Source organism: Saccopteryx bilineata, chromosome 6, assembly GCF_036850765.1.
Source record: "Saccopteryx bilineata isolate mSacBil1 chromosome 6, mSacBil1_pri_phased_curated, whole genome shotgun sequence".
NCBI lineage: Eukaryota > Metazoa > Chordata > Mammalia > Chiroptera > Emballonuridae > Saccopteryx > Saccopteryx bilineata.
In genome coordinates this window covers 75427952-75454674 of record NC_089495.1, presented here as the reverse complement: position 1 = coordinate 75454674, position 26723 = coordinate 75427952, and the positions used below count along the sequence as shown (strand labels likewise).

Here is a 26723-nt window from a genome sequence, read left to right as displayed (position 1 = left end):
TCACATTTTTATTTCATTTGCCTTGATATGTATTCAAAAACCATTCTAGCCTGACCAGGCGGTGGCACAGTGAATAGAGCGTCGGACTGGGATGCTGAGAACCCAGGTTCGAGACCCCGAGGTCGCCAGCTTGAGCGCGGGCTCATCTGGTTTGAGCAAAAACTCACCAGCCTGGACCCAAGGTCGCTGGCTCAAGCAAGGGGTTACTTGGTCTGCTGAAGGACCATGGTCAAGGCACATATGAGAAAGCAATCAATGAACAACTAAGGTGTCGCAGTGTGCAACGAAAAACTAATGCTTGATGCTTCTCATCTCTCCGTTCCTGTCAGTCTGTCCCTGTCTATCCCTCTCTCTGACTCTCTCTCTGTCTCTGTAAAATAAAAAAATAATAATAAATAAATAAATAAATAAACCATTCTAATTATGATGCAAGTGTTTATTTCTATTTTCTTGTTTCTTATTTATTTAAGGCTTAGTTTTCACACAGGTTTATTATTTGTTATTTAGTAATACTGCCTTGTAAACGGCCTCCAATGCAGATACTAAACTTTCATGTTTCCTTATCTATTTCTGGATGAAACTGAAGGCCATTTTAATGATATCTGAAATGCGGTTACCAATTTCTTCCAGCCACAAATATTACTAAAGTCTTCATCTGATTTATGAAATTTTAAATGTATTAATTTTAAATTTTTTATTGATTGATTTTAGTTTTTTGTTTTATTTTATTTGAGAAAGACAGAAACACAGGGAGAGAAAGAAAGATCCATTTGCTATGCTATTCAACTTATTCATGCTGTCATTGGTTGATTCTTGTATTTGCCCTGATGGGGACTGAACTCACAATATTGGTACGTGTTGGGTAAATGAGTTTGTAAAATCTGTATTTTTTGAGTTTGCTCACTTTTAGTGTTAAAAAATGGCACTGAGCAGCGCCAGGTATGTGATCTGTGAAACTGCAAACTACCTTCCTGCTTGGGAGGGGGCACTGTTTTGCTCATGAGTGATGAAGGAGAAGCCAGTTTGTGCAGAGAAGGAGAGGAAGGAGAAGGAGGAAGGAGAGAGAAGCCAAGATGGCAGGGAAAGAGAGAGAAGCCAGTTTTGCAGAGAAAGAAGCCATGTTGGCAGATGGGGAACCAGAGGTGAGGGGCTTTGGGACTGGTGAGGCCTTTGATTCCAGGAAAAACTGGAGAAGATTCTCCCAGTTGTGGAACCAGATAATGTGTCAGGGCTTTGTGAACTCTGAATGAGTGAAGAGGCTAGTAACTTCCCTGTGTGTTTGCTCGTCGGCTGGTGCGAGTGTTCAATAAAGGCATGGCCCACCAGTTTTTGGCTCCACTGTTTCTTTACCATCTGCCTGAATCTAATGAGAATCTGCATGCGAATGGCCACAGTGGCAGTGGCCCTTGGCCTTACAGTATGTCAGGACAACACTCTAACCAACTGAGCTACCTAGCCAGGGCCAAATGTTGTCTTATTTTAACTTGCCTATAAGTTCTATCATGGGATCAGAGCAACTACAAATACAAATTAGTGTAATATGAATAACTTGTTTTTATTTGGATGCAACAAAAATAATCATAACAAGAAAGGTTAACAGTAAACAAAAAAGATTAACAAAAATGGTTAACAGTAAAGGAATAGGTAAAGATAAATCAATCATATGCGAACAAAAAGAAAGTATTCTTACTGTCACCATCAGGCCAAAACAATGTCCAGTGAAAAGTACGAGATGGGACAAAGAAAACCAATTTATGATACTTAGGTGAAAATCCATAATGAAGATAATGCTCATGAACATTTATCCACCAAACTTAGGTATTTTATAGCACTTTAAAATAAGTCTGAGAATCACAGAATGTGTAAGGCCTCAAAAGATGACTTAGTCTAATTCTCTGAGAAAGAATGAAACCCGAGTCCTGGCACCCGGGAGTTTCTGTTGTTTCCCTGGATAGTGTTGTCTGCGTCTACGGAGCTATACTCTTTCCTTGTCTCCAACTTCCATTTTTTTTCACATCTTATAAACCAATTTTGAAGAAACCAGTTAAAGGCTCTTTTCTATAAATCTCAAGGGCCAGTTAAGCAAAATTAACCTACCTACCTACAGCAATTTTACAAAAGGAAGGGAGGAAGGGAGGGAGGGAGGGAGGGAGGGAGGGAGGGAGGGAGGGAGGGAGGGAGGGAGGGAGGGAAGGGAGGGAGGGAGGGAGGGAGGGATGAGCACCTAAACTTCCAGTATAACCCTTAGTCTAGAGCCCATTAGAACATTATACTACTTATCAATTTATAGTAGTTGCTACAAAGAAGCAAAAGAAAATGCAGGTAGTGTATTCTTTGTACTCAGAGAAGTCAGCATGTGTGGTTTTGCAATATGTTGTCTTACAAAGCTGCCAAGCCACATCAATCATAACACTACTTAGACCTATAATATTTAATTGACTGCTCTGTTTTGTTCCATATGCTAGCTGCTTGAGTCATCCTCTATTGTGCAGGAAATTCGCATTTAATTTTTCTTCTAGCTTGCAGTTCTGATATCTCACTATTCAGTTAAGATGCCTCTTCTGATAAAATTAGAGTAAACAGGGTTTCAAAGATTCTACTAGCATATGTCTGTTCCTAAGAATAAGGGTAACAAAACTGAGATTGTAGTCCAGATTCACTGTAACATTCTCAGCCAGTCTAGTCTGTTGCCTTAGACACAGAACTTCTTAACGTAGAAAAATGCAGCCTGTTCCCAGACTGTCTACTCTGAAAATCCCTGTCTTAAAACTCATTCTACATGCCTGAGGGCAAAACAAAAATACTAAACTACAAACAAAATAAAACTTGTAAAAGAAGTTGGAAATAAGAAGTTTCTACAGTCTTCTTTTTACTGTAGATTATCCTGTGATCAGAGATTAACTGGCATTCAGAAAATGATTGTTTGAAGTTAAGCATAATACATTCCATCACTCAAAATACCCTTCGCAAGCACCTGATATCCTAGAAATGTGCTGGGGGGGGGGGGGGAAGAGGGCATGTGACAAGAATACAGATGGTCCTAACCTTGTGGGATTCACAGTCTGATGGAGTAGAAAGTGATGAATAAATACAAATTGGGATTTGTAGGAACTGTTAGTGGCCTATGAACAAGGTGTAGTAAGCGCCCTGATGACAGAGCAATTAAATAAGTCCATTTCTGAGAAAAGGCATAGAAAAGGGTTCACTAGAACATGATATTTAAGTTGGGTCTGAAAAAGTACATGGTACAAAAGAAGAAGAAGTGAAGTTAGGTCATAGTAGAGTGAGAACAGGCCTGTTTCACATCTAATGAAACAGTGGAAAGAAAATGTAGAAATAGATAACAAAGGCACTACACCATCTCCTTGTTTAGTAGCAGGGCAGGCCCTGGGTGTCCATGTGGTCTTTTTCCCTGCCTCACAGTATAAAAGCAGTAGCCCTGGCTCTTGCTTCCCCTGACACAGCAGACTCCTCCCTCTATGAGAGGAGCCAACAGTGACCTCTGAACTTCAGCTGGACTTCTGTAAGCCCCAGCCACTCACTTAAATCCAAGATCTCATGTATCACGTGCACAAACCATTTGCTGATTCAACAACAAACCAAATAAAAGCAAGGTCACACCAGCTTCTTAGGTCCAACTTAGACAGACAACAGCTTAGGGGACAGAACAGCATGTGTAAGGACATTATAATGAGAGGGTGAGGCCTTCCAGTGGGGACTAAAGAAGAATGAGGCAGGTCCTTCTGCATTGCTAGACCATCTAGATGTTGTCCCCTAATAAAAGGGTATAAATTGGTTTTTGCCTGACCAGGCAGGTGTGCAGTAGATAGAGCATCCACCTGGGACACTGAGGACCCAGGTTTGAAACCCCAATGTCACTGGCTTGAGCGAGGCCTCATCAGGCTTGAGCGTGGGCTCACCAGCTTGAGCACAGAGTCACTGGCTTGAGCGTGGGATCATAGACATGACCCCATAATCGCAGGTTTGAGCCCAAAGATCACTGGCTTGAAGCCCAAGGTCACTGGCTTGAGCAAGGGGTCACTGGCTCTGCTGGAGCCCCCAGTCAGTGCATGTATGAAAAAGCAATCAATGAACAACTAAAGTACCACAACAAGTTGATGCTTCTTATCTCTTTCCCTTCCTGTCTATCTGTCCCTGCCTGTACCAGTATCTCTCTCTCTCTATCTCTCTTTAAAAAAAAGGTATAAACTGGTCTTTGATGAGAAGGTGCTATGAGAAAGAAAACTCTAAGATAATACAGAAAGTGTATAGAAGACAGAGTAAACCAGTGGCAGGGAGACTAGTTAGGACACTAACGCAATAATCTAAGATGAATGTCCAAAGTCAGGGTGCAGACATAGAGAGAAAGGAGGCAAGATGAATAGAAGAGACATTTCTATCTTGAGTTAATAGAATTTGGTTAGCAGTGGATACAGAAGGTGAGGAGAATGCACTGTCTTCTCTAACTTGGGAAATTGGATAAATGGAGCTGCCAAAATAAAATATGGGGTATATGACATGTTTGGGGAAGGCAGGAGAGTAAGGCATCCAGAACACGGTGGAAGAATCAGTGTTAGCTATAAAGAGGGACCGAGGAGGGGAGTAGGAAGGGGTGAGTTGGGCAGAGGATGGTGAGGAGGAGGGCACTGGTGGCGGAGTACCCTACATTATCATTCTACCTATTACTTGGCTGGCTTTTCCCAGTATTGTGTCGTTGGTTCTCTTTGACTTTCTCTCTCTTGCTCCCTGTGCTCATCCACTCCCATGCCTAGACCTGTACATAATAATGTTTACATAATAACAACCCTCACATTTCTATCTCCAGTCCTCAACTCAACTATTACACAGTAGTCACCTGGATATCATCATCTGAATTTTCCATCGGTGTGGTGAATTGAGCAATAACAAAATTCAAATGGTTCTGTCTTGAATAAAAAGCTGTTTGAGGCCCTGGCCAGTTGGCTCAGTGGTAGAGCGTTGGCCTGGCGTGAGGGAGTCACAGGTTCGATTCCCAGCCAGGGCACACAGGAGAACCACCCATCTACTTCTCCACCCCTCCCCCTCTCCTTCCTCTCTGTCTCTCTCTTCCCCTCCTGCAGCCAAGGCTCCACTGGAGCAAAGTTGGTCCGGGAGCTGGGTATGACTCTATGACCTCTGCCTCAGGTGCTAGAATGGCTCTGGTTGCGTCAGAGTGGAGCCCCAGATGGGCAGAGCATCGCCCCCTGGTGGACATGCCAGATGGATCCCAGTCGGGCGCATGCGGGAGTCTGTCTGACTGCCTCCCCGTTTCCAACTTCAGAAAAATACAAAAAAAAAAAAAAAAAAAGTTGTTTGAGGTGAGAATACTATGATCCTTAGAGGAAAAGGTTGAGACCCAGAAGGCACTTGTCAGAGAGTGGCTTGGTATCAATCCACTTCCATTTCTTCATTATTCCTAAACCCGGTCTCCACACTAAGACAATGGAAGGCAAAAGTGACACAGGAATTGTGCACCAAGGAAACGGATGCTGCCTGGCTTACTTGCATATGTCTAAGTGGTGTGTGGGAGGAACGTTTGTGAGAGGGCTCTATATCCAAGGAAATATTTTTCTTCACGTTATGGTGGTTTATATAAAGGTTTGTGTTAAAATGGCTAAGAAAGATAACACGAGTGGTAAATAGTAGGAAATTTGAGGGGTAACTGTCAGTATATTTTTATTCACTCAGATGGATTTCCATGTTTGCCTTATATATTTATTCTCAAACTCCAACAGCTCCCATAAAAGGTGTGTGGGGAGGAATGTGAGGACAAGAATTGACTATCAAATTACAAAAAAGAAAAAGACTAAAGTAAGACCTTAAAGAAAGAAGTATTTTTAAAATAAGGACAGGACTAATGAAATAAAGCAAAATCATTCTCTGCTCTGTGTATAAAAGCATTATCTATTCTGAGATGTTATAGCAATTAAGATAATAAGAGGTGCCAGGCAGTGGCACAGTGGATGGAGCATTGGACTGGGATGTGGAGGACCCAGGTTCAAAACCCCGAGGTCACTGGCTTGAGCAAGGGGTCCCTTGGTCTGCTTTAGCCCCTCAGTCAAGGCACATAGGAGAAAGCAATCAGTGAATAACTAAGGTGCCACAACAAAGAGTTGATGCTTCTCATCTCTCTCCCTTCCTGTCTGTCTCTAGTCCCTATCTGTCCCCCTCTCTGTCTCTCTCTGTCTCTGTCACAAAAGGAAAAAAAAAGAGAGAGGGAATAAGAGGTCATTGGCCTTCCTTATCTTCATACGTAAGCAATAAAAAATTTCACAGCTTTTCTTTTATTATTAATCTTTTCCTACCTTTTAAGATTACTTCTGGTAAAAATGACTCGATTTGCTAAACTCAAGAAAGTATCTTGGCTTAAAAATTACCATAACAACTTTTGTTTTTCCTATTGTGCTGCTTTTAAAGAGCAGAAACCTATATCTAGGTGTCTTCTTTTTCCACTGATGGCTGTTCTGTGAGGCTTGGGTCGTAAGAAATGCATCTCCTGTGAGCCGGATGTCTGGGCAGGAGCAATCGTCCCACTTACCAGAGATTCGCTGGCACACTGGAACACGTAACAGATATACTGGCTCAGTCCAGGCTCTGGTGACTCCCGACAGATAAAGCCAAAGTGATCGACATGCTTTATGCCCTGGGGGGGAGAAGTGGGTGTTTATGAGAATATGTCCTTTTAATGAACACCATAAAATCAACATCAGCTCTATGCTTTCACACTTCCACAAATCTCCCTACAGCACTTATGACAAGGGACATAATGTCAGAACAAATTTATATGGTGGCCTTTTGAGACATAAAATAAAGGGTGAGACCAAAATACTCTTTTTTATTATTATTATTATTTCAAACACTTTGTTTACTCAGGGCCATAGAAGGAAAAATATGATGGCATGATCCACTGTCTCTTGTAATAAAATTGCTGCTCAGTGTTTGCAAGTAATGGAGTTTTCAATTTATTGGTCTTAGAATGGGCAATCTGGTGACTCATCATAAATCCTGTTCTTGTCTATCTGCGGCTAAGAATCAGAAAACTACACTAACAACGTTCTAATTAAATGTCAGGCAATTCCCTAAAGTGTGCATTAAGCAGCCATACCTGCTAGAAGACAAAACATTAAAGAAATGATTGAAGATGTCCAGTTATCCAAATTTATAAATCACTGTGCCTCCTGAATGCAGGCTAAAAGCCCTCAGCTACACTTAATAAAAAATCCTGAATCATTTATGAATCTCAGTCAGCCTGAATACATACACACCAATTAGTTGACAGTACCATGTTATTTTAATAGCAAGCATAGGGCTTTGAAAAGCTAGGTAGGCAAATATTTAAAGTTGTCCTATAGTCAATCTAACCCTCAATTTAAAAAAAGAATGGGGGAGCTTTGGAGTCAGAGGATTTGTGCTTCAATCTTAGTTCAGCCACTTACTATGTATGAGACATTGTGCTGGGTTGCTAGTAATTACCTCTTGGGCTCCATTTCTCATTATAAAAGAGTAGTAATGGCATCTATTGTGAGAAATATTTGTGACTTGGAATTAAGGAATATCTATCATAGTTCCTAGAATGTTTGATAAATGGTAACCACTATTCTTGTAATAATAAGCTCAAGCTATCCAAGAGATATGAAGAAAAAAAGGAAATCAACTCTGATGGAAAGAAAAAAGTCAATAATGAAAAGTGAGGTTATAATTCATGAGGTGAAAGCCAGCTCCATCTGGTACAAATCATTAGTGATTAAAGTATATATTTTACTAGTTTAGTACTAATTAATTACTAAGTGGGAAAAATTCATAGGACTTCACTAGCTCACTGAGTCTTCAGACAGTGGCACTATTTCCAGTAAAAACAAACAAACAAAAAAAAAACCCTCTCTTATTCCCCATGCTTGCCAGGACACAGTCCTACAGATTCTGCAGAACAAAACATTAGTAGATGTGCAGGTGTCAAAAAGCACACCTATTCCTGAACGTGGCCACACTGTGTCAGTTCAATCTGTGGAAAGAAGTAGTAAGTGCAGGGCCACTTAGTGAGGAGCAGAGGTTAACTTGACAATTACTCCAGTCAAAGGTCTTTCCACAAATTTGTTAAATTTTTTTTTCTGTACCAGAATGTCAGAATAGAAAGCTCACTTTAAAAAATAATAAAAAGGCAAAGCAAAAAATTACATTTGAATTGCTAGCTTTACATATTTGCTTTGGTTGGTTCTCCCTCCTCCCTTTATTTATTTACTTTTTCCTCTGGGTGTTCAATGAGCATTGCCGGGTTTCTTACTGAAAGGCTTGGGGACTGCGGGGCTGAGAGACACTTTCCAGGATGATTCTCCATGCTCTGGCTGCAACAACTACACTGGTTTGTACAACACCCTCTTCCCAGTATTCAGCATAAGACCCTACATGTAGAAATATCCACTTAACATTTATTGAATGACTAAGTGTTGAGATCTGTCTTAACACATCTTATTCTGATGCTCTATAGAGTAAGACACCTGCCCTCACAGAGTTTATAATCTTGCAGGGACTCCCAGGAAACAGATAATTATGAGAATGCTTAATAAATATTTTTTCTGTTAAAAAAGATCATCTTTCTACACAATTTTTTATCTTTTAAATAGGAAATTAGAAATTTGTAATATATTCTTCCTATGGAGAAATGCTGTCTCTCTCTGTTACTAGAGTAGAAAATATTTACCTTTACATTATAAATTTATGTCTCCATATGACAGAACAAAATGAGACAGCATCAGCTGAGGTGAATAATCAAGATGTTATATATGAAAGCTTGTCATTTTCCAAGGGAAAAAATGTCTGAATTTCATACCTATGATAATGCTAACTCCAATTTTTTTTTAAGACAGTCTTGATTTTACAACATTACAATATAGGAAGGGATTCTGGCAAGATCCAGGTCCCCGTGGGAACCTCTATGTCACCTTGCTAGAAAAGAACTTAATCATTCTCTATTCCAATGACCTCCTCAAAGGCATCCTTGCATGTTTAACTTGCCCATGTTTAGATTTAGATACTCTCTCAACTCCAGTATCTTCATTTTTTTTTCCCCCTGTGTTTACAATATAGTTAGGTAGTTTTAACTTTTGGCTAGATATTCCAAATTATTGGTACGGTACTTAAGACTCTACTTTGTGCCTAAGATGACTTTGTACACATTTAGCTGTATCAATTATTTAAACAATGTTCAAATGCACTGTTTGTGAATTAAAAATAAACAAAAGAACAAAAATATACCAAACTCTTCTTTTCCAAATTTAGCATTCACACTGATAGAAGTCGAAAGTATTGGTTCCCCTTTTACCGCCTCCTACAGCGTAAAGAGCAAGCCTGACGCAGTGACCCACAAGTTCCACTGCCCAAGACTTCAAGGAACGCTATCTGAGAAGGCATTTCCAAAAGAGCTCAGCACCACAAAAATTCCTTCAGTGGAAAGAATTTAGTGAAGTGATGCCACAAAGAGAAAGGGTTGACGAAAATGAAGACAAGGAACCTGGGCAGAATTTTGTTACTGACATAGACACAAGCATATGAATACCCTTACTTTAAGACAAATCCAGTTAAAAAATTAAAATTAAAAAAATTAAAATTAAAAAAATAGCTCAATTGGAAGATCTTTAAGTCCAGTTACTTTGTGGTTAATTTAGAAACAAGATTTAGTATAGTTGGTTTCCTCAAAACTATGATCTACTTCAATACATACCTGTGAACAAGAAGAGATATCTTTAAAATTCTTTTCAAGCACAACTGATTTAGTGTCTGGACTGATAAGGTTAATCTCAAACCGCCCAACCTTAAAAATAAGAACATTCCAATTAATTTTAACTCACAAGGACCGAACTTCTTACTTTACAATTAAGTATTCAACTAATAATATATATTCAAATGCTATATCCAGATATACATATTCACATGTGCTTCATCATCAAATCCAACATATATATATTTTTTCCTTTTATCTAAAAAAATCATAAAAATTAAGTTGATCTTAATGTATAAAATACAAGTTTTTTTTTTCAGATTAAAAGTGGTTCTCTTTTCAAACAAAAATGTAACCTTTCCTTACTTTGTATGTTTATATATATATATATATATATATATATACAAATATATATATTTGTATGTTTCCAAAGTGAAATGAGGGGAAGAGGCAAGCAGACGGACTCCCACATGTGCCCAACCAGGATCCACCTGGCACGCCCACCAGGGTGCAATGTTTGACCCCTCTGGGGCATTACTCCCTTGCAATCAGAGCCTTCTAGCACCTGAGGCAGAGGCTATGGAGCCATCCTCAGCACCCGGGCCAACTTTGCTCCAATGCAGCCTTGGCTATGGGAGGGGAAGAGAGAGATAGAGAGAGAGGAAAAGGGGGAGGATGGAGAAGCAGATGGGCGTTTCTCCTGTGTGCCCTGGCAGGGAATCAAACGTGGGACTTCCACAAGCCAGGCCAGCGCTCTACCACTGAGCCAACTGGTCTGGGTCCAACCAATATTTTTACTACAAATATCAGCTGTCTCATAATACTTCTTCCTTTTGTCTAAAAAAGTCATAAAAATTAAGTTGATCTTAACTTATAAGAAACAAGAAAACTTTTCAGATTAAAAGTGGTTCTCTTTTCAAATGAAAATGTAACCTTTCCTTACTTTGTGATTTCTAAAAATACCAATTATTTAATTAAAATTTAAAATCTGGTCAACCAAAAGATTTATCAGGGTAGGTTAAGTTACCAGCCATCATTACCCAAAAAGTAAATCATAAGTAAAGATACAAAATAATAACAGTAATAATAATACAACAAATACAAATAAGTAATACAATAATTAATCAATGACTAAGAAAACAAGAATAAACTGTCTTTTGGTACTCACAACTGTAAACCTATATTTACCCACTCCTGTATTTGCCATTGGGCAGATTATTAAATTCTTTTTAATAAACAACCATTCAGAAAAATAAACAGCAAGGACTGTCTAGCTAAGAAAAATAATAAATCCAATACCCAAAAAAGAGGGGAAACAGTTAACACATCACCAAAGACATGATAGACACTTTAATTACATGTCTAGAGTTATAAAATAAAACAAAACAGAACAAAACTAACAAAGTCATGAACTTCTGATAAAGCAAATAATATACATAAGGACTGTTTACCAAATCATGCTGTGGAATTTCTTTCTCCTGGGTTTTTCACAAGATAAATGGACAACCACTGTTTTTACTCCCCCAAGAAAACTATAATCTTACAAAGTTAGGATTAAAGAGCCTGTACAGCACTTTGTAACAAATTAAGCTCTTTTAAGTGGAACTTATTTTCTACACCCAACTTCAAAACTCCTTACAACTAAGATGTTATCTTTTACACCTATAATATGTCTTACATCAAATTATTTTAATCCCTAATCCAGTAACTCATCAGGTCTATGATGTTTCTTTGACATTCTCTTTTGTATATAATCTCATTTGAAAATTCACTAATGGGCCTCCCGGACTTTTCTTTTTTTCTCTTTCTAGAAAACTTTCTTTCTCTTCCATGTCTAATCACACTCCAGATTCACATCTTTAAATCCTCTATAAAAAGTGGCTTTCTGCAGGTATTTAAATAGCAGCAAGAATGTTCATTTAGGAATCCACCTAAGAAGGCAAATTGCTGGTGATACCCTTTCTTTAATTTTACTGCCCTGCCCTCTATCCCTGCCCTGCTCCCTCATCCCTTACAATCCTTGCATTCTGCTTATGCCTTCTCCACCTGCCTCATCTGCTTCCCGGTGGGGGCAGTGGGGAGGGGATAAAAGTGAGGTTATTGCAGAATGAGCAAGCAGGAGGGGCCGAGCTCCTGGCTGCTCCTGTCTAGCAATGGATGATGACCGCCTGAACCCCCACTCCAGGGCAGCACCTGAAACAGCATGGTCCTGTTCTTCTCCGAATCCGAGGGCTGCACGTGGCTGGGCGCGCTAGCGTGTCTCCTTCGCGGCTGTGGTTTTTGGCTGTTGTCGTGGACTCTCCTTTGCAGGACTCCGGTGACGCTGCTGCACCGCGACCGGAACTCCTGCTGTTCATCAAAGCCAGAATCTTCCAAAATCCGCTCAGGGAAACACATTCGAGGGCTGGACAACGCAGGCAGGCTGGCCACAGCGGGTAAGGCAGGGTGGGTGTTGCTGACGCCATCCCCTTCCTCCAACAGAATGTCTGCGGGGGAGCTGGGCCCCCCCACTTCGAAGAGGACGGGGTCACCGCCAGCCTCCGGGCTGCACTGCTCACCCTGGATCTTGAGGCGCTGCTGCTCGTGCAGGCTGAACTTTTCTATGCAGTCGTCAATGAGGCTGGACGGGGCCTTCTTGTGGGTCACTATCACCTTTCCGCAGTACAGGACTTCGAACTTCTGAGAGTTGTAGAAGGCGTCCTCGTAGTCCCTGCTGGGTTTGGCATCCTCCTTCATGGCTGCTTTAGACAGCTGCCTTATGCTGCTGATAACATCAGGAACCTAAAAAATAATTTAAAATACTCATTTTGGTTGACTAGAGATAAAGTATGTTTACCTAGGCCTGTCATCACACAGAAGTGCATTCTCCTACTAAGTAAGATATAGAAAGTAACTATTGTCAGACCCTACATAAGATAAAATAAATTTGCCACACTATCAGATATAAGTCCCTTAAAAGTAAGGTCGACATTTAATGATACCAGTATTATACATTCCCATTTCAAATACATATATTAATTTTCCAAAAACAAAACCATGAGATGATAAAGGTTACTATCAACCTTTAATAAATCCTTTGAGTACTTACTTTTAAAAAGTTATTATGAGGGTTCAAAGTTAAAATTGGGGGAAATTTTTTTTTTAAAGTGTAATGACTGAAAATACATACATACATAGATACATACATACATACATGAATAAAAGGTATTGTGAGCCTCAGCTGAAAGGAACCAAAGTTTTAACAAGGATAAAATAAACTTTCTAGTTGAATAGATTAAAATCCAGACAACCTTCATTAACATTAGCCATCAGGGAAAATACAAATTAAGACTATCGTGCCTGCCTGACCTGTGGTGGCGCAGTGGATAAAGCATCGACCTGGAAATGCTGAGGTCGCCAGTTCGAAACCCTGGGCTTGCCTGGTCAAGGCGCATATGGGAGTTGATGCTTCTAGCTCCTCCCCACCTTCTCTCTCTGTCTCTCTCTCCTCTCTCTCTGTCTCTCTTTCTCCCTTTCTCTCTCCTCTGAATAAATGAATAAATTTAAAAAAAATTAAAAAAAAAAAAGACTATCATGCCTGACCAGGCGGTGGCGCAGTGGAAAGAGTGACAGACTGGGACGTGGAGGACTCAGGTTCGAGACCCCAAGGTCGCCAGTTTGAGTGTGGGCTCATCTGGTTTGAGCAAGGCTCACCAGCTTGAGCCCAAGGTTGCTAACTTGAGCAAGAGGTCACTTGGTCTGCTGAAGCCTCCTGGTCAAGGCACATATGAGAAGGCAATCAGTGAACAACTAAGGTGCCACAATAAAGAATTGATGCTTCTTATCTCTCTCCCTTCCTGTTTGTCTGTCCTTATCTGTCCCTCTCTCTGTCTCTGTCACACACACAAAAACTATCGTAAGATAACATCCCACCCATTAGAATGGCTAATGTCCAAAAGACCAAGAGCCTACTGGGATGTGGACCAACTGGAACTTTCAGGCATTGTATTCAGAAATGTACAAAGGGCTTGACCAGGTGGTAGCGCTGTGGATAGAGCCTTGGACTGGTACACAGAGGACCCAGGTTCAAAACCCCAAGGCCATGGGCTTGAGCACAGGCTCATCCAGCTTGAGTGCGGGCTCACCAGCTCGAGTGTGGGCACGCTGGCTTGAGTGTGGGATCATAGACATGACCCCATGGTCACTGGCTTGAGCCCAAAGGTCCCTGGCTTGATGCCTAAGGTCGCCGGCTTAAACCCAAGGTCACTGGTTTAAGCAAGGAGTCACTCACTCTGCTGTAGCCCCCCAGTCAAGGCACATATGAGAAAGCAATCAATGAACAACTAAGGTGCTGCAACGAAGAACCGATGCTTCTCAGCTCTCTCCCTTCCTGTCTGTCTGTTCCTTTCTGTCCCTCTCTCTGTCTCTCTCTGTCTCTCTCTCTCTCTGTCACACACACACAAAATAATAATAATACTATATTGTATATTTAAAACCTGCTAAGAGGAGATCTTAAAAGTTCTCATAAAAAATTGTAACTATATAAATGCAGCTATTTTCAACAGTTTTCATTGCATGGCAGATACAAGCTAATTACTAAAATTCTATTGCATGCCAAAACTATATTTTTTGCTGATCTGACAAAAAAAGATATAATTTTGTTTGATTTACAAAAGAATAACAATAACAATTACCTACCCTTTTTGCTCCAAAGTGACTTTTCAAAAAATCAAGTGCTTATACTTGTATATAAGAATTTCTGGTACCAAGAATTAACCAATAAGATGAAATATTATTGTGCAAGATGACCAATATAAAATGCAACTGTATTATATGACCTATATATTTATGGTTCAAGAGAGGGCATTCATATCCAACAGCTATTGTTGTTTTGGCTGTTGTTGGTTTTTTGTTTTGTTTTGTTTTTTTACAATTTAAGGGAAAAGAGATCAGTGCACTGACTAAATAGTTAGGTTTTGAATGTTTTAAAAATTCTTGTGGTACACTGGTTAAAAATTGCTCATATAAGGTAATGGATGTGAACTGGACTTATTGTGCTAATCATTTCACAATGCATCCATGTATCAAATCATTATGTGTTGTATGCCTTAAACTAATACATTATATGTCAATTATATTCAATAATACTAAAGAAAGAAATGTGAGTGGATAAAATGTGGTACATTCACACAATGCAATACTACTTATCAACTCTCACCTGGTTTACTGCAATAACCTGTGTGTGTGCGCGCGCGCGCGCACGCACGCATGTGCGTGTGTGAAAGAGACAGACAGAGGGACGAGGAGAGAGATGAGAAGCAGCAACTCATAGTTCAACACTTTAGTTATTCATTGATTGCTTCTCTTATGTACCTTGATGGAGAGGGGCCTCCAGCGGAGCCAGTGACTCTTTGCTCACGCCAGTGATCTTGGGCTCAAGCCAGTGACCTTGAGCTTCAAGCCAGAGACCTTCGGGCTCAAGCCAGTGACCACGGGATCATGCTGATGATCCCCCATGCAAGCTGGCAACTCCACGCTCAAGCTGGTGAGTCTGCTCATGAGCTTGCACTCAAGCCAACAACCTCGAGGTTTCGAAGCTGGGGTTTAAGTGTCCCAAGGTCGATGCTCTATCCACTGTGCCACCACTGGTCAGGCTGCAATAAGCTTTTAATGAGTGTCCCTTGCACCCTTCAATCTATGCTTAAACGTCAAAAGGATTCTTTTTAAAGTTGTCATGTTACTCACCTGCAAATCCTCCAAACTCCCCATTTCATTAAGGGTAAAAGACAAGATCCTTACAATGTCCTACAGGGCCCTTGCCAACTACAGATGACATACATATACATTAAATGTGCACTGTGGCTATACATTCTCTATATGATCTTTAGAGAGTCGACCTGGATTTTCATTTCTCCATCCCCACCTCATTAGCTCTGACATCACTCATACATAATACTGCCTCTCACTCACTGTACTTCAGCCACACCAGCCTCCTAGCCTCTCCTTGAATATGCCAGGAACACTCCTCTCCCATGGTCTCTGAACTCCATGCCCCTCCCCCAGATAACTACAAGCCTCACTCTCTCACCTTATTTAAATCCATGCTCTGAAGTCACCTTGTAAGGCAGCACCCATCCCTACTCCAACACACACTCATACACACAGACACACACACACACACACACAGCCAGCATTTACCTGGATTTCCCCCCCTATTTTATTACTCTGCATAAGATGTAATTCATGTACCACCTTTAAGGTAAGATGATTCATGTACCACCTTTAAGATTCTGTATAATTTATTTTCTAAAATGTAAGCTCTAGGAGGGTGGTGATTCCTTTCTTCCTCCCTTCCTTCCTTATTTTTTCCTTATTGTATCCCAAGAGCCTAAAATAATTCCAGGTACATATTAGGTCCTCAATACATATACTAGCAAAAAAACTTGTTTTGGTCATTTTTATCTTTGGAAAAAGAGGAGATCATATATTGGACATTATGATATATCTTCAAATCTTCTAGCATCAATTCTAAATCCAGAATTTCTTCCCATTTGTGTAATTATTTGGGATACATTGCCAGAGAATTCACAATTTAAAAATCACAATAATTTCAGCTGTCTGGTATGAGTATTTCCTATGAAAAGATAAAGTCCAAACACTATATTTCAGTGACTCACTCTGAACACTTGACATGGTTCAGGGAAGAAGTCAGGTGTTTTGATTAAAACATGGTCAGCAATCTTAGCTCTCTGACATTGTCTTTTTACTTTAATACCTGACAGGATTCAAAGCTATGGAGAATGAGCTAGACTAGATGGCATTAAGCGCTGCCAAAGATAAGATGATTCTAGTGCATAAGGCAAAGCCCTAACATGGAATGATGCCTTCTTCCTCAAAAACCAGATTTTTATTAAATACTTTCCTCTGATTTTATAACCCAAGTGCTTTGAAATTCCCAAACATGTCTCTATAAGAGTACAGAATCAGAAATACTATTGGTAGGCTTATTTTGAACCTGAAGAATTTCTATCCTGTTACAAATATTTAAATTATTTTGGTGTAGTATATTTTTAATGTTAAATTATTTTCTTGTATTAAAATATACTATTCTTTTTTTTTTTTTTTGTATTTTTCTGAAGCTGGAAACAGGGAGGCAGACAGACTCCCTCATGTGCCCAAAGGGGATCCACCTGGCATGCCCACCAGGGGGCGATACTCTGCCCATCTGGGCATTGCTCTGTCACAACCAAAGCCATTCTAGCACCTGAGGCAGAAGCCACAGAGCCATCCTCAGCACCCGGGCCAACTTTGCTCCAATGGAGCCTTGGCTGCGGGAGGGGAAGAGAGAGACAGAGAGGAAGGAGAGGGGGAGGGATGGAGAAGCAGGTGGGCGTTTCTCCTGTGTGCCCTGGCCAGAAATCAAACCCAGGACTCCTGCACGCCAGGCTGACGCTCTACCACTGAGCCAATCAGCCAGGGCTAAAATACACTATTCTTAATACATTACCCTTCATGTTAAAAAGAGTTAACATATCTTAATTAGTATCTTCAGCCCAGACTTCTCCCAAGACATCTTCTGTGGAATGTTAATGGATACTTCACATTAGGATGTCCAAGTCTGAGATTTGCATTACTTTTCTTTTTCTTTATTTATTTTTTTTAGAAAATTAAATTTAACAGGGTGACATTGGTCAACAAGAGTGTATAGATTTTGGGCAAACACCTCCACATCATTTGGACAATTATGTTGTATACATATCACCCAAAGTCAAATCATCCTCTGTCACCATATATTTGTCCCTCTTTATACCCTCTTTCAAACCCCCTATCCCCTCCCCCTCTCCCAACCTCCTGCCCCTGGTAACCATGTCCATGAGTTTCAATTTTGTACCCTACCTATGTGGGAAATCATACAGTTTTTAGCTTTTTCTGATTTACTTATTTCACTCAGTATAATGTTATCAATTAAAGTTGTATTCCACCACTGAGAGTACAAATAAAGTCAATTTAACCTTAGCTGTATCACACATTTGTACTTATTCTTTATATTTAGAGCTCTTACATGAAGAACTAATTAGTGGCTGAGTTTCTAGAGTCTCACAGGACATTCCCTGCAACTGCAGGTAAATGCTCAACACCTGAATGTAATTCCATTAGTGGCCCAGTTTATACAAGCAAAGTTCATCATCTGAACTGAACTGAGTAATATAAGCTTCCAGTAACCCGAGTTGTTGACTGCACCATAAAACACAAATATAGGTGCCTGTAATACCTTTTCTCAGGTCCTAAGTAACCACAGCTTTCAATGACCTGGGCTGCAGAGACTTAAACTGCAACACTGATCTAACAACATTCAGCTCTGTTGTTGTTTGTCATTATGTGGAAGACATATATAAAAGTTAGTATTATACAGTCCTTGTCTACACACTCAGAGCCCACACCAGATGAGTCACACTGATAAAAACAGTAATATATCCATAGTGAGAAAGAGTTATCAGTGAACCATGAAGACCTTCTAGTGAGGCATTTATTTAAAGGAGTAATCAGAAGCAGCAGAGGAGAAATAAAATCTCTATCCAGTATTTGCACATAAAAATGATATTTTGGGAAAACACAATTCTCCCACAGGACAGTGTTAATCGGCATTATATTTCTACATATTATAATATATCTATATTATGCATTATAATATAGATACATTATAATGTGTAATATATACATTATAGTGTATATCATATAATATATAATATATACATTATAATATATATATACATTTGACTTCTTGTATGTATTGTATCTTTCAACATCTTTTCTTTTTTCTATACCATTATACCAAATGCTCTTAACTGAAAGAATGTGTTGAAGTGATTTTGAATCTTACTTAGAGCTCTTCCATATGACCTCTGGGAAAGTGTTTTGTGCTCAGAATAAGTCAGGCGACTGTCCTCAGCAAACAGGCATATAAATAGTAGTGAACAACTACTTTGTTCTCTAGAAGTGAGATAGGTTTATTAAATTCCTGCTGATAACTTAAGAGATGTGGCAGCACCAAAATGGAGAGCCGGCTTTCCACTCTGCTTAGCGCTCACCCCAACTGAGAAGCGACTGTGTGTGTCTGGAACATCTCCAGGTGCTGGGGGGGGCGCCTCGAGCTACACACTCTGCTGCTCACTCTAGTTACTCACACTCCAGCTACAAAAAAAACCTGCTCAGAATCCACCTACATCACACAGAGCCTGATGAGGACCTAGTGGCAACTAAAGGCAAGGTTTCTATTCTGTGGCAGCACATAATCTTTAACATAAAACAAAACAACGACTATAAAACTCTACCAAATTAGAGATTGAGAGATTAATTTCTATCCTCAGCTCGGCTAGAAACTTTTGCTATTCTGCGCCCCAAGGTTTCCTGTCTGGGAAAGGGGTGAGGGTGCTAGACACACGGTCAGTAAGGTCTCAGTCACATCCAAATGCTGTGGGTTTACTTCTGTATCAATGTCACTATTGGAGCAAGGTAATATACATTAAAAGGAGATGGAAAATAATCTCTATTGTTAAGCCAGACATATTGTAACTCATTGAAATTATTCCTCTCCACTGACACACAATAATCAGTTCAACAAACAGTATAAAACAAACAGGGCTTTTTTCAAATGCCTCAAGGTTATTTAGAAAAAGCACAGTGCCACCTTTAGCTAGCCCTTCGTCGTTACACTTCAGTAATCTCACTAAAAGAATTTAGATTCAATTACCAAAAATTCAGACATTAAAGCAAAAATTCAGACATTAAAGATATTAAATCTTACTCTAGTTGAAAAGACATTTCCCATTAGAACCCTGAATGCCATGCTGTTATCCTTCATTAATTATCATAATTATTTACCATACTCCAAGCACTTCAGTGATATTGTAAAAATCACATTTTGCATGACCTAAGAAGCAAATGCTACAATTACAACAACTAGAACACAATAATGTTTAAAGAATCAAACACAGGATAAAAATCTAGGTCATTAAAAGCACTAAGGAAATATAATAACCTTAACTCAGGAAACCAGTTGAAAATCGTTCTCCAAGAGCACTGTATATAAACCAAACTGATGTAATCCTCAGTATTAGCCTTCTCTCGCACTTAAGAAGTTCTCTTTCTTTTTAAATAAGTCAGCAGCAATTTCATTGTATGTGTTGAAAGTCCATATTATCGTTATGCAGCCAATTATAAAACCTTCCAGGAATAACCGTTATTGCTTCAAAAGCCAAGTATTTCCTGACTCTGCAGTCAGGAAACACCCTTATTGTTCAGGAGTGAAGGACAGAGAGTTAGCTTTCTTTAAAAAGAACATTTAAATTTTGATAACTATTGTCTTTGTTATGCTATTTAAATAATCACAAATTCCCAATATTAATTTATGAAAATATTAATCTATAGCACAATGGCTTTTCTCTTCATAGACTTCATTGATAAACAGATGAACCTCAGCCAGCATTTAAAAATGGATACAAATACAAATGTGAGAATAAGCTGCTTAAAATATATTTAAATTAAAAAAATTTTTAAACCTGGGTAAATCCTTTTACAATTGATCTGACCTTAACTGCTCGATTCCTTATTAGTCTCTTTACAACAATTAGAGCAAGCACAGCAAGATATATTGATAGATAAATACAAAAATTAAAAGAAAAAAAGACAGAAAAGGTAAAATTTTTCTGAGGGAAACACTACTCAACATTTCAAGTAAACTGAAGAAAACTGCCTCATGAGAAGAACTAACAATTTAATCTAGTCCCAATCAGACAGATACAGTACAGAAAACAAATGGATTTGCTTTGGAAGTAACCAATGCCTTGAAGGGAAGATTGGCTTCTTTTCCAATTATGTTTTACTAAAACTATGAAGATCAGCTCAGCATTTGAGAAAAGTCTAATTTTGTCATTTAATGTTATAATTTCTACTTATTTGGTTTTTTAAGTCTCATCCTCAGCCACTGGAAAGTGGTCAGAAGCACACAAACATCAAGAAATAGCTCACTCACATTAAGGAGTTACCAGAGACTCCATGAGTTTTTCCAGTCCCACTTACTTTGGTATCACAGTTAGTCATTTTTTTTTGTTTTTGTTTTTTGTTTGTTTGTTTGCTTTTTTTTACAGAGACAGAGAGAGAGTCAGAGAGAGGGACAGATAGGGACAGACAGATAGGAAGGGAGAGAGATGAGAAACATCAATTTTTCATTGCGGTTCCTTAGTTGTTCATTGATTGCTTTCTCACATGTGCCTTGACTGCGGGCCTTCAGCAGACTGAGTAACCCCTTGCTCGAGCCAGGGACCTTGGGCTCAAGCTGGTGACCTCGAGGTCTCGAACCTGGGTCCCCTGGGTCTTCTGTATCCCAGTCCGACGCTCTATCCACTGCACCACCACCTGGTCAGGTGCACAGTCAGTCATTTTTAAGGTGAGTGTCTGACAATCTTAATAGAAAATAAAAATGATTTTTAAACCATTTTTACTTTTATCCAAAAGTACTTCAGCAATTCTTTCTATTTAGTTAAAAATATAAATAATTATTTTAACAAAAATATTGCACAGTAAAAAAAATAATAATAATTTTCCCTAGGTCTAGATTCTAAATTGACTGGAGTAATACAGTGATTTTAAAATTATAAAATTTTAAAACTAAAGATGCACTATCTCGTTTCACAGATGTGAAAACAAAGCGTTTACATCAAAAGTTAAGCCAATAAAGAAGAAAATAACTAGATTACAAGAAGTGAGACTATCCAGAACCAAAGAAAGCAGAATATCTCTGTGACTTACTTCACAGACACACAAGTTACTGGTCTCTTGGGCCTGAGCCAAAACAGTTTCCTCTCAGATAGTCTCACTTTCCTCCAAACTCGTTTTTGGCTCAGCAACTGTAACTGCTGCTTTCTTGGTGGCTTCTGAGTTAGCACAAGCATCAGAGAGAGAAAGTCCTTAAACCTTTCAGCTAAGTGCTCCCCTCCCATTCCCTTTGAATTCATTCTCTGGAAGATACGACCTGTGCCTTGATGACCATTTAAAATAGCAAGAGAGCGGCCTGACCTGTGGTGGCGCAGTGGATAAAGCGTCGACCTGGAAATGCTGAGGTCGCCGGTTTGAAACCCTGGGCTTGCCTGGTCAAGGCACATATGGGAGTTGATGCTTCCAGCTCCTCCCCCCTGTCTCTCTCTCCTCTCTCTCTCTCTCTCTCTCTCTCTGTCTCTCTCTCTCCTCTCTAAAAAAAAATGAATGAATAAAAAAATAAATAAAAAATAAATAAAAAATAGCAAGAGTGCAGTGGTAGAGCATCGGCCTGGCGTGCAGAAGTCCCAGGTTCGATTCCCGGCCAGGGCACACAGGAGAAGTGCCCATCTGCTTCTCCACCCCTCCCCCTCTCCTTCCTCTCTGTCTCTCTCTTCCCCTCCCGCAGCCGAGGCTCCATTGGAGCAAAAATGGCCTGGGCACTGGGGATGGCTCCTCGGCCTCTGCCCCAGGCGCTAGAGTGTCTCTGGTCACAACAGAGTGGGACGCCCCGGAGGGGCAGAGCATCGCACCCTGGTGGGCAGAGCTTCGGCCCCTGGTGGGTGTGCCGGGTGGATCCCGGTCGGGCGCATGCGGGAGTCTGTCTGTCTCTCCCCGTTTCCGGCTTCAGAAAAATACAGAAAAAATAAATAAATAAATAAATAAATAAATAAATAAATAAATAAATAAAATAGCAAGAGTGGTCATATATAAAATATATGAGAGTAACTCACAGAAAAAACGTGGGGACCCATGCAACTGGACCACGAGCATGGAATATCCCCAGTAGCAGCTGAGTTAAGTGCTACAGGAAAAGATGAGTACAAGACAGAAGACAGGTGCCGACAGAAGTCACACGGTGACTGGTAGGTAAGACCCGAACTTTTCAAATTCTCTTTCAAAAGCAGAATCATTATTTTTTAAGTGGATTAGCCTACAGTGTGGCATATTAGAAAAGGACATAACATGCAGTTAGAGGTCTTAAGTTTAAAGCCCTATCCCAATATCCATTATTGTCTATAGGAAAGACATCATAACCTCCCAGCTTCTGGTTTTTTTCTTCTGTAAAATGGGAACCACAATGTTTACTTCAGAGGTAAGCTGGGGAAATTAAGTTAAATGTGTCAGTGTGCTGATACACTGCTGGAGTAGTGAAAGCACTCAATGTTCAATTAAACCTGACCAGGTGGTGGCACAATGTATAGAGCACAGACCCAGGATGCTGAGGACCCAGGTTCAAACCCCGAGGTCACCGTCTTGAGCATGGGATCATAGATAAGACCCCATCATTGCTGGCTTGAACCCAAGGTTGCTGGCTTGAACAAGGGGTCACTGTCTCGGCCGGACAGTGCCCCTAGTCAAGGCACATATGAGAGAGCAATCAATGAACAAATAAGGTGCCCCAATGACAAAGTTGATGCTTCTCATCTCTCTCCCTTCCTGCCTGTCCTTGTCTGTTCTCTCTCTCTGTTTCTTTTTGTCTTTCTCTCAATCTTTCACTTAAAAAAAAACCCAAAAAAACAAAGAAAATAAACAAAACTCTCAGCAAACTGGAAATCAAGGGGAACTTCCTCAATTTGATTAAGGTTATCTACAAAAAATGTAGAGCTAACATTACACTTAATGGTGAGAAACTCAAAGCTTTCCCGCTGAGATCTTTGTACAAGGCAAGGATCAGATACCCAGTAAAATCACTATTCCATTTCAACGTCACACTGGAAGTCCTTGCTAATGCATAAAGAGAAGAAAACTGAAGGTATAAAGATCAGGAAGGAAGGAATAAAACAGTTTTAGTTCTCAGATGACATAATTATGTAAAAAAAACCCTGAAAGTAACAATAAAATAAACTCCTAGAACTAATAAATGATTGTAGCAAAGTTGCAGAATACAAGGTTAACATACAAAAGTCAATTGCTTTGCTATCTGCCAGGAATGAATAAACAGAATTTGAAATAAAAAACACAATGCCATTTACACTAGCATCCTCAAATATAAAATACTTAGTTATAAATCTAAGTATTTATGTACAAGACCAACATGAAGAAAACAATAAAGCTCTGATGGACATAATCAAAGAAAAACTAAATAAATGAAAGATAGTCCATGTTCATCATTAGGAAGACTCATTATGTCCCCATATCAGTTCTTCCAACTTGATCTACTGATTCAATGTAATTCAAATCAAAATCCCCAACATGTTAGTTCATGAATATTGACAAACTGATTCTAAAGTTTATATGGAGAGGCAAACATCTCAGAATAGCGAACACAATACTGAAGGAGAAGAATAAAGTTGAAGGACTGACACTACCTGACTTCATGATTTACGGAAAAGTTAACTTAAGGTAGTGAGGTCTGGGTAGAAGAATAGACAAATAGATCAATGAAATAGAAACTACAGCCCCAAAATAGACCCACCTAAATAAAGTCAACTGATCTCTGACAAAGTAGCAAAAACAATGCAATGGAGCAAAAATAGTCTCTGGAGCACATGCAAAAAAATAAAAATTAACTAAAAAATAACTCAAAATGGATTCTATACCTATCTGTAAAATGCAAAAATATAAAATTTCAGAAAAAAAAAAAAACTAGATAATCTTGGATATAGTGATGACTTCTTAGATGCAACTTACCAAAGACACAATCCATGAAAAACATAATTCATAAGTAGGCTTCATTAAAATTTAAAACTTCTGTTCTGCAAGAGACAGTCTCAAGAGAATGAGAAGATAAGCCATAGACTGAGAGAAAATGTTTGCCAGAATACAATCACACGAAAGATATACAGAACTCTCAAAACTCAACAATAAAAAAAAAAAATTCAAAATGGGCAGAAGGCCTTAAACACTTCATCAAAGAAGACTTACAGATGGCTAATAAGCATATGCAAAGATGCTCCACATCTTATGTCATCAGGGAAATGCAAATTCAAACGAGATCCCACTCTCCACCTCCTAGAATGGCGAAGTCTAGCACGCTGCCAACACCAAATGCTGATGTGGACGTAGCGCAACAGGAACTTCCATGCACTACTGATAAGGATGAAAATGATACAGCCACTTTGAAAGACAGATATTTTTTCAAGATAGTTATAAAACTAAAAATACTGGTTTCTCACAAAACTAAACACACTCTTATCGTTTGATATAGCAATTTATGTACCTTGGTATTTACTCAAAAACTTATAGCTATTCAAAAACCTGCACATACATGTTTACAGAATATTTATTCAGAATTTCCTGTTCTTGGAAGCAACCAAGATGTCCTTAAGTACATAAATGGATAAACTGTGGTACATCCAGACAACAGAACATTATTTAGCACCAAAAAAAAAAAAAAAAATGACCTACTGAGCCATGCAAAGACATGGGGGAACTTTACATGCATATTAATAAGTGAAAGAAGACTATCTGAAAAGGCTATATATGATTCCAACTATATAAATCCTGGAAAAGGCAAAACTATAGAGACAATAAAATGGAGAGGGGGGCATGGCTAGGCAAGACACAGGAAACTTTAGGGCAGTGAAAATACTGTGTATGATGTTATAGTGATGTATCTATGTCATCATACATTTGTCCAAACCAAAAGAGCGTACAACACCAAGAATGAACCAACTCTAAGGGAAACTGTTTACTTTGGGTGGTCATGATGTGTCAATATAGGTTCACCCTTGGTAACAAATGCAGAATTCTTGTTAGTCATACTAATAACTTGGGGCTTACGTATGTGTGGTGGCAGCCAAGGTATTTGGGAAATCTCTGTATCTTCCACTCAATTTTGTAATAAACTCTAAATTGCTCTTTAAAAAAGTCTACCAGAAAAATGCATGTGGTTCAACACATTTGTACTTACTCCAAAAAACGCTAGAGGGAGCTTTCCCACATGAACTAGTTTACCTAAGCAAAAAAAAAAAAAAAAAAAAAAAAAAAAAAAAAAAAAGAGGCTTTTTATTTTTTTTTAAGTTTTTTTATTTTATTTTATTTATTCATTTTAGAGAGGAGAGAGAAAGGGAGAGAGACAGAGACAGAGAGGGAGAGAGAGAGAGAGAAGGTGGGGAGGAGCTGGAAGCATCAACTCCCATATGTGCCTTGACCAGGCAAGCCCAGGGTTTCGAACCCGCGACCTCAGCATTTCCAGGTCGATACTTTATCCACTGTGCCACCACAGGTCAGGCAAAGAGGCTTTTTATAATACTAAAAATGCCACACCTTATAAAATATTATTACTACTGCTCCCATTTTAGGCTTATAAAGTTAATCACTGGCAAGTAAATTAACTGGAATTTTAACTGATTAGACAAGTTTGGCAATAAAATTAGTAGACTGAAAAAAAATTAGAGTATATCAAGATAACCAGCATTTGATAACATTTCATCTGTTAGATATTTTTAAACAGGACATAATAAATCTAGTAAGAACATATGTTTTGGTCCTTTATCATGATCCATGAAAGTATAAAGCCATCCAAACAAAATGCTAAAACTAAGTAAGCAATTTTAACTTACGAAATGTCTAAACTCATGAGAGGAGAACTATTCGAACAAGGCCAGTTGTGAAATGGACTGGGCCTTGGAAAAGAAGGCAAGGGAGCGAAGGCCAAGCCCAGAGGGACCTGGACACGACAAGCTCTGGCTGAGATCAGTAGATAATGCTGTAATATTATCAGGAAGCAAAAAACACCACAGATTTCCCAGAAACCTATTTTCGTCCTGGCTTTCTGTATTACTTCAGATATTTATACCACCAGAAGAGATTTTTCACCTTGCAAATGAAAATAACAACACTGTCAAGCTTTCCTATTCAGCGACACCAAGTTTCTTGCACACATTATCATTACCCACACAATACGCAAATCTCCCTTCTCCTAAGAAGAAATGCTCTAACTGCCCGCTACCCAAGGATAGAAAGGAAAACACACGTTCACCTCTCTCTAAAATTAGGCTGGAAGGAGAAGACTATGGCAAGCAACCAGATG

The 26723-nt window shown here is 39.3% G+C and overlaps 1 protein-coding gene across 4 annotated transcripts in view; it reads right to left on the bottom strand.

The window, feature by feature from the left end:
• The window catches only part of TBC1D4 (TBC1 domain family member 4), a 227868-nt gene that overhangs the window by 73977 nt on the left and 127168 nt on the right, over positions 1-26723 (bottom strand). For 3 of the 4 annotated variants that reach the window (XM_066237875.1, XM_066237876.1, XM_066237877.1), the window contains 3 exons: positions 11927-12514; positions 9737-9826; positions 6557-6661 (listed from right to left, as the gene is read on the bottom strand). In XM_066237875.1, the coding sequence (XP_066093972.1) occupies positions 6557-6661; positions 9737-9826; positions 11927-12514 (783 nt within the window). Of the gene's footprint in view, positions 1-6556; positions 6662-9736; positions 9827-11926; positions 12515-19751; positions 19771-26723 lie in introns of those variants that run through there. The other variant, XM_066237878.1, reaches the window with a different exon arrangement.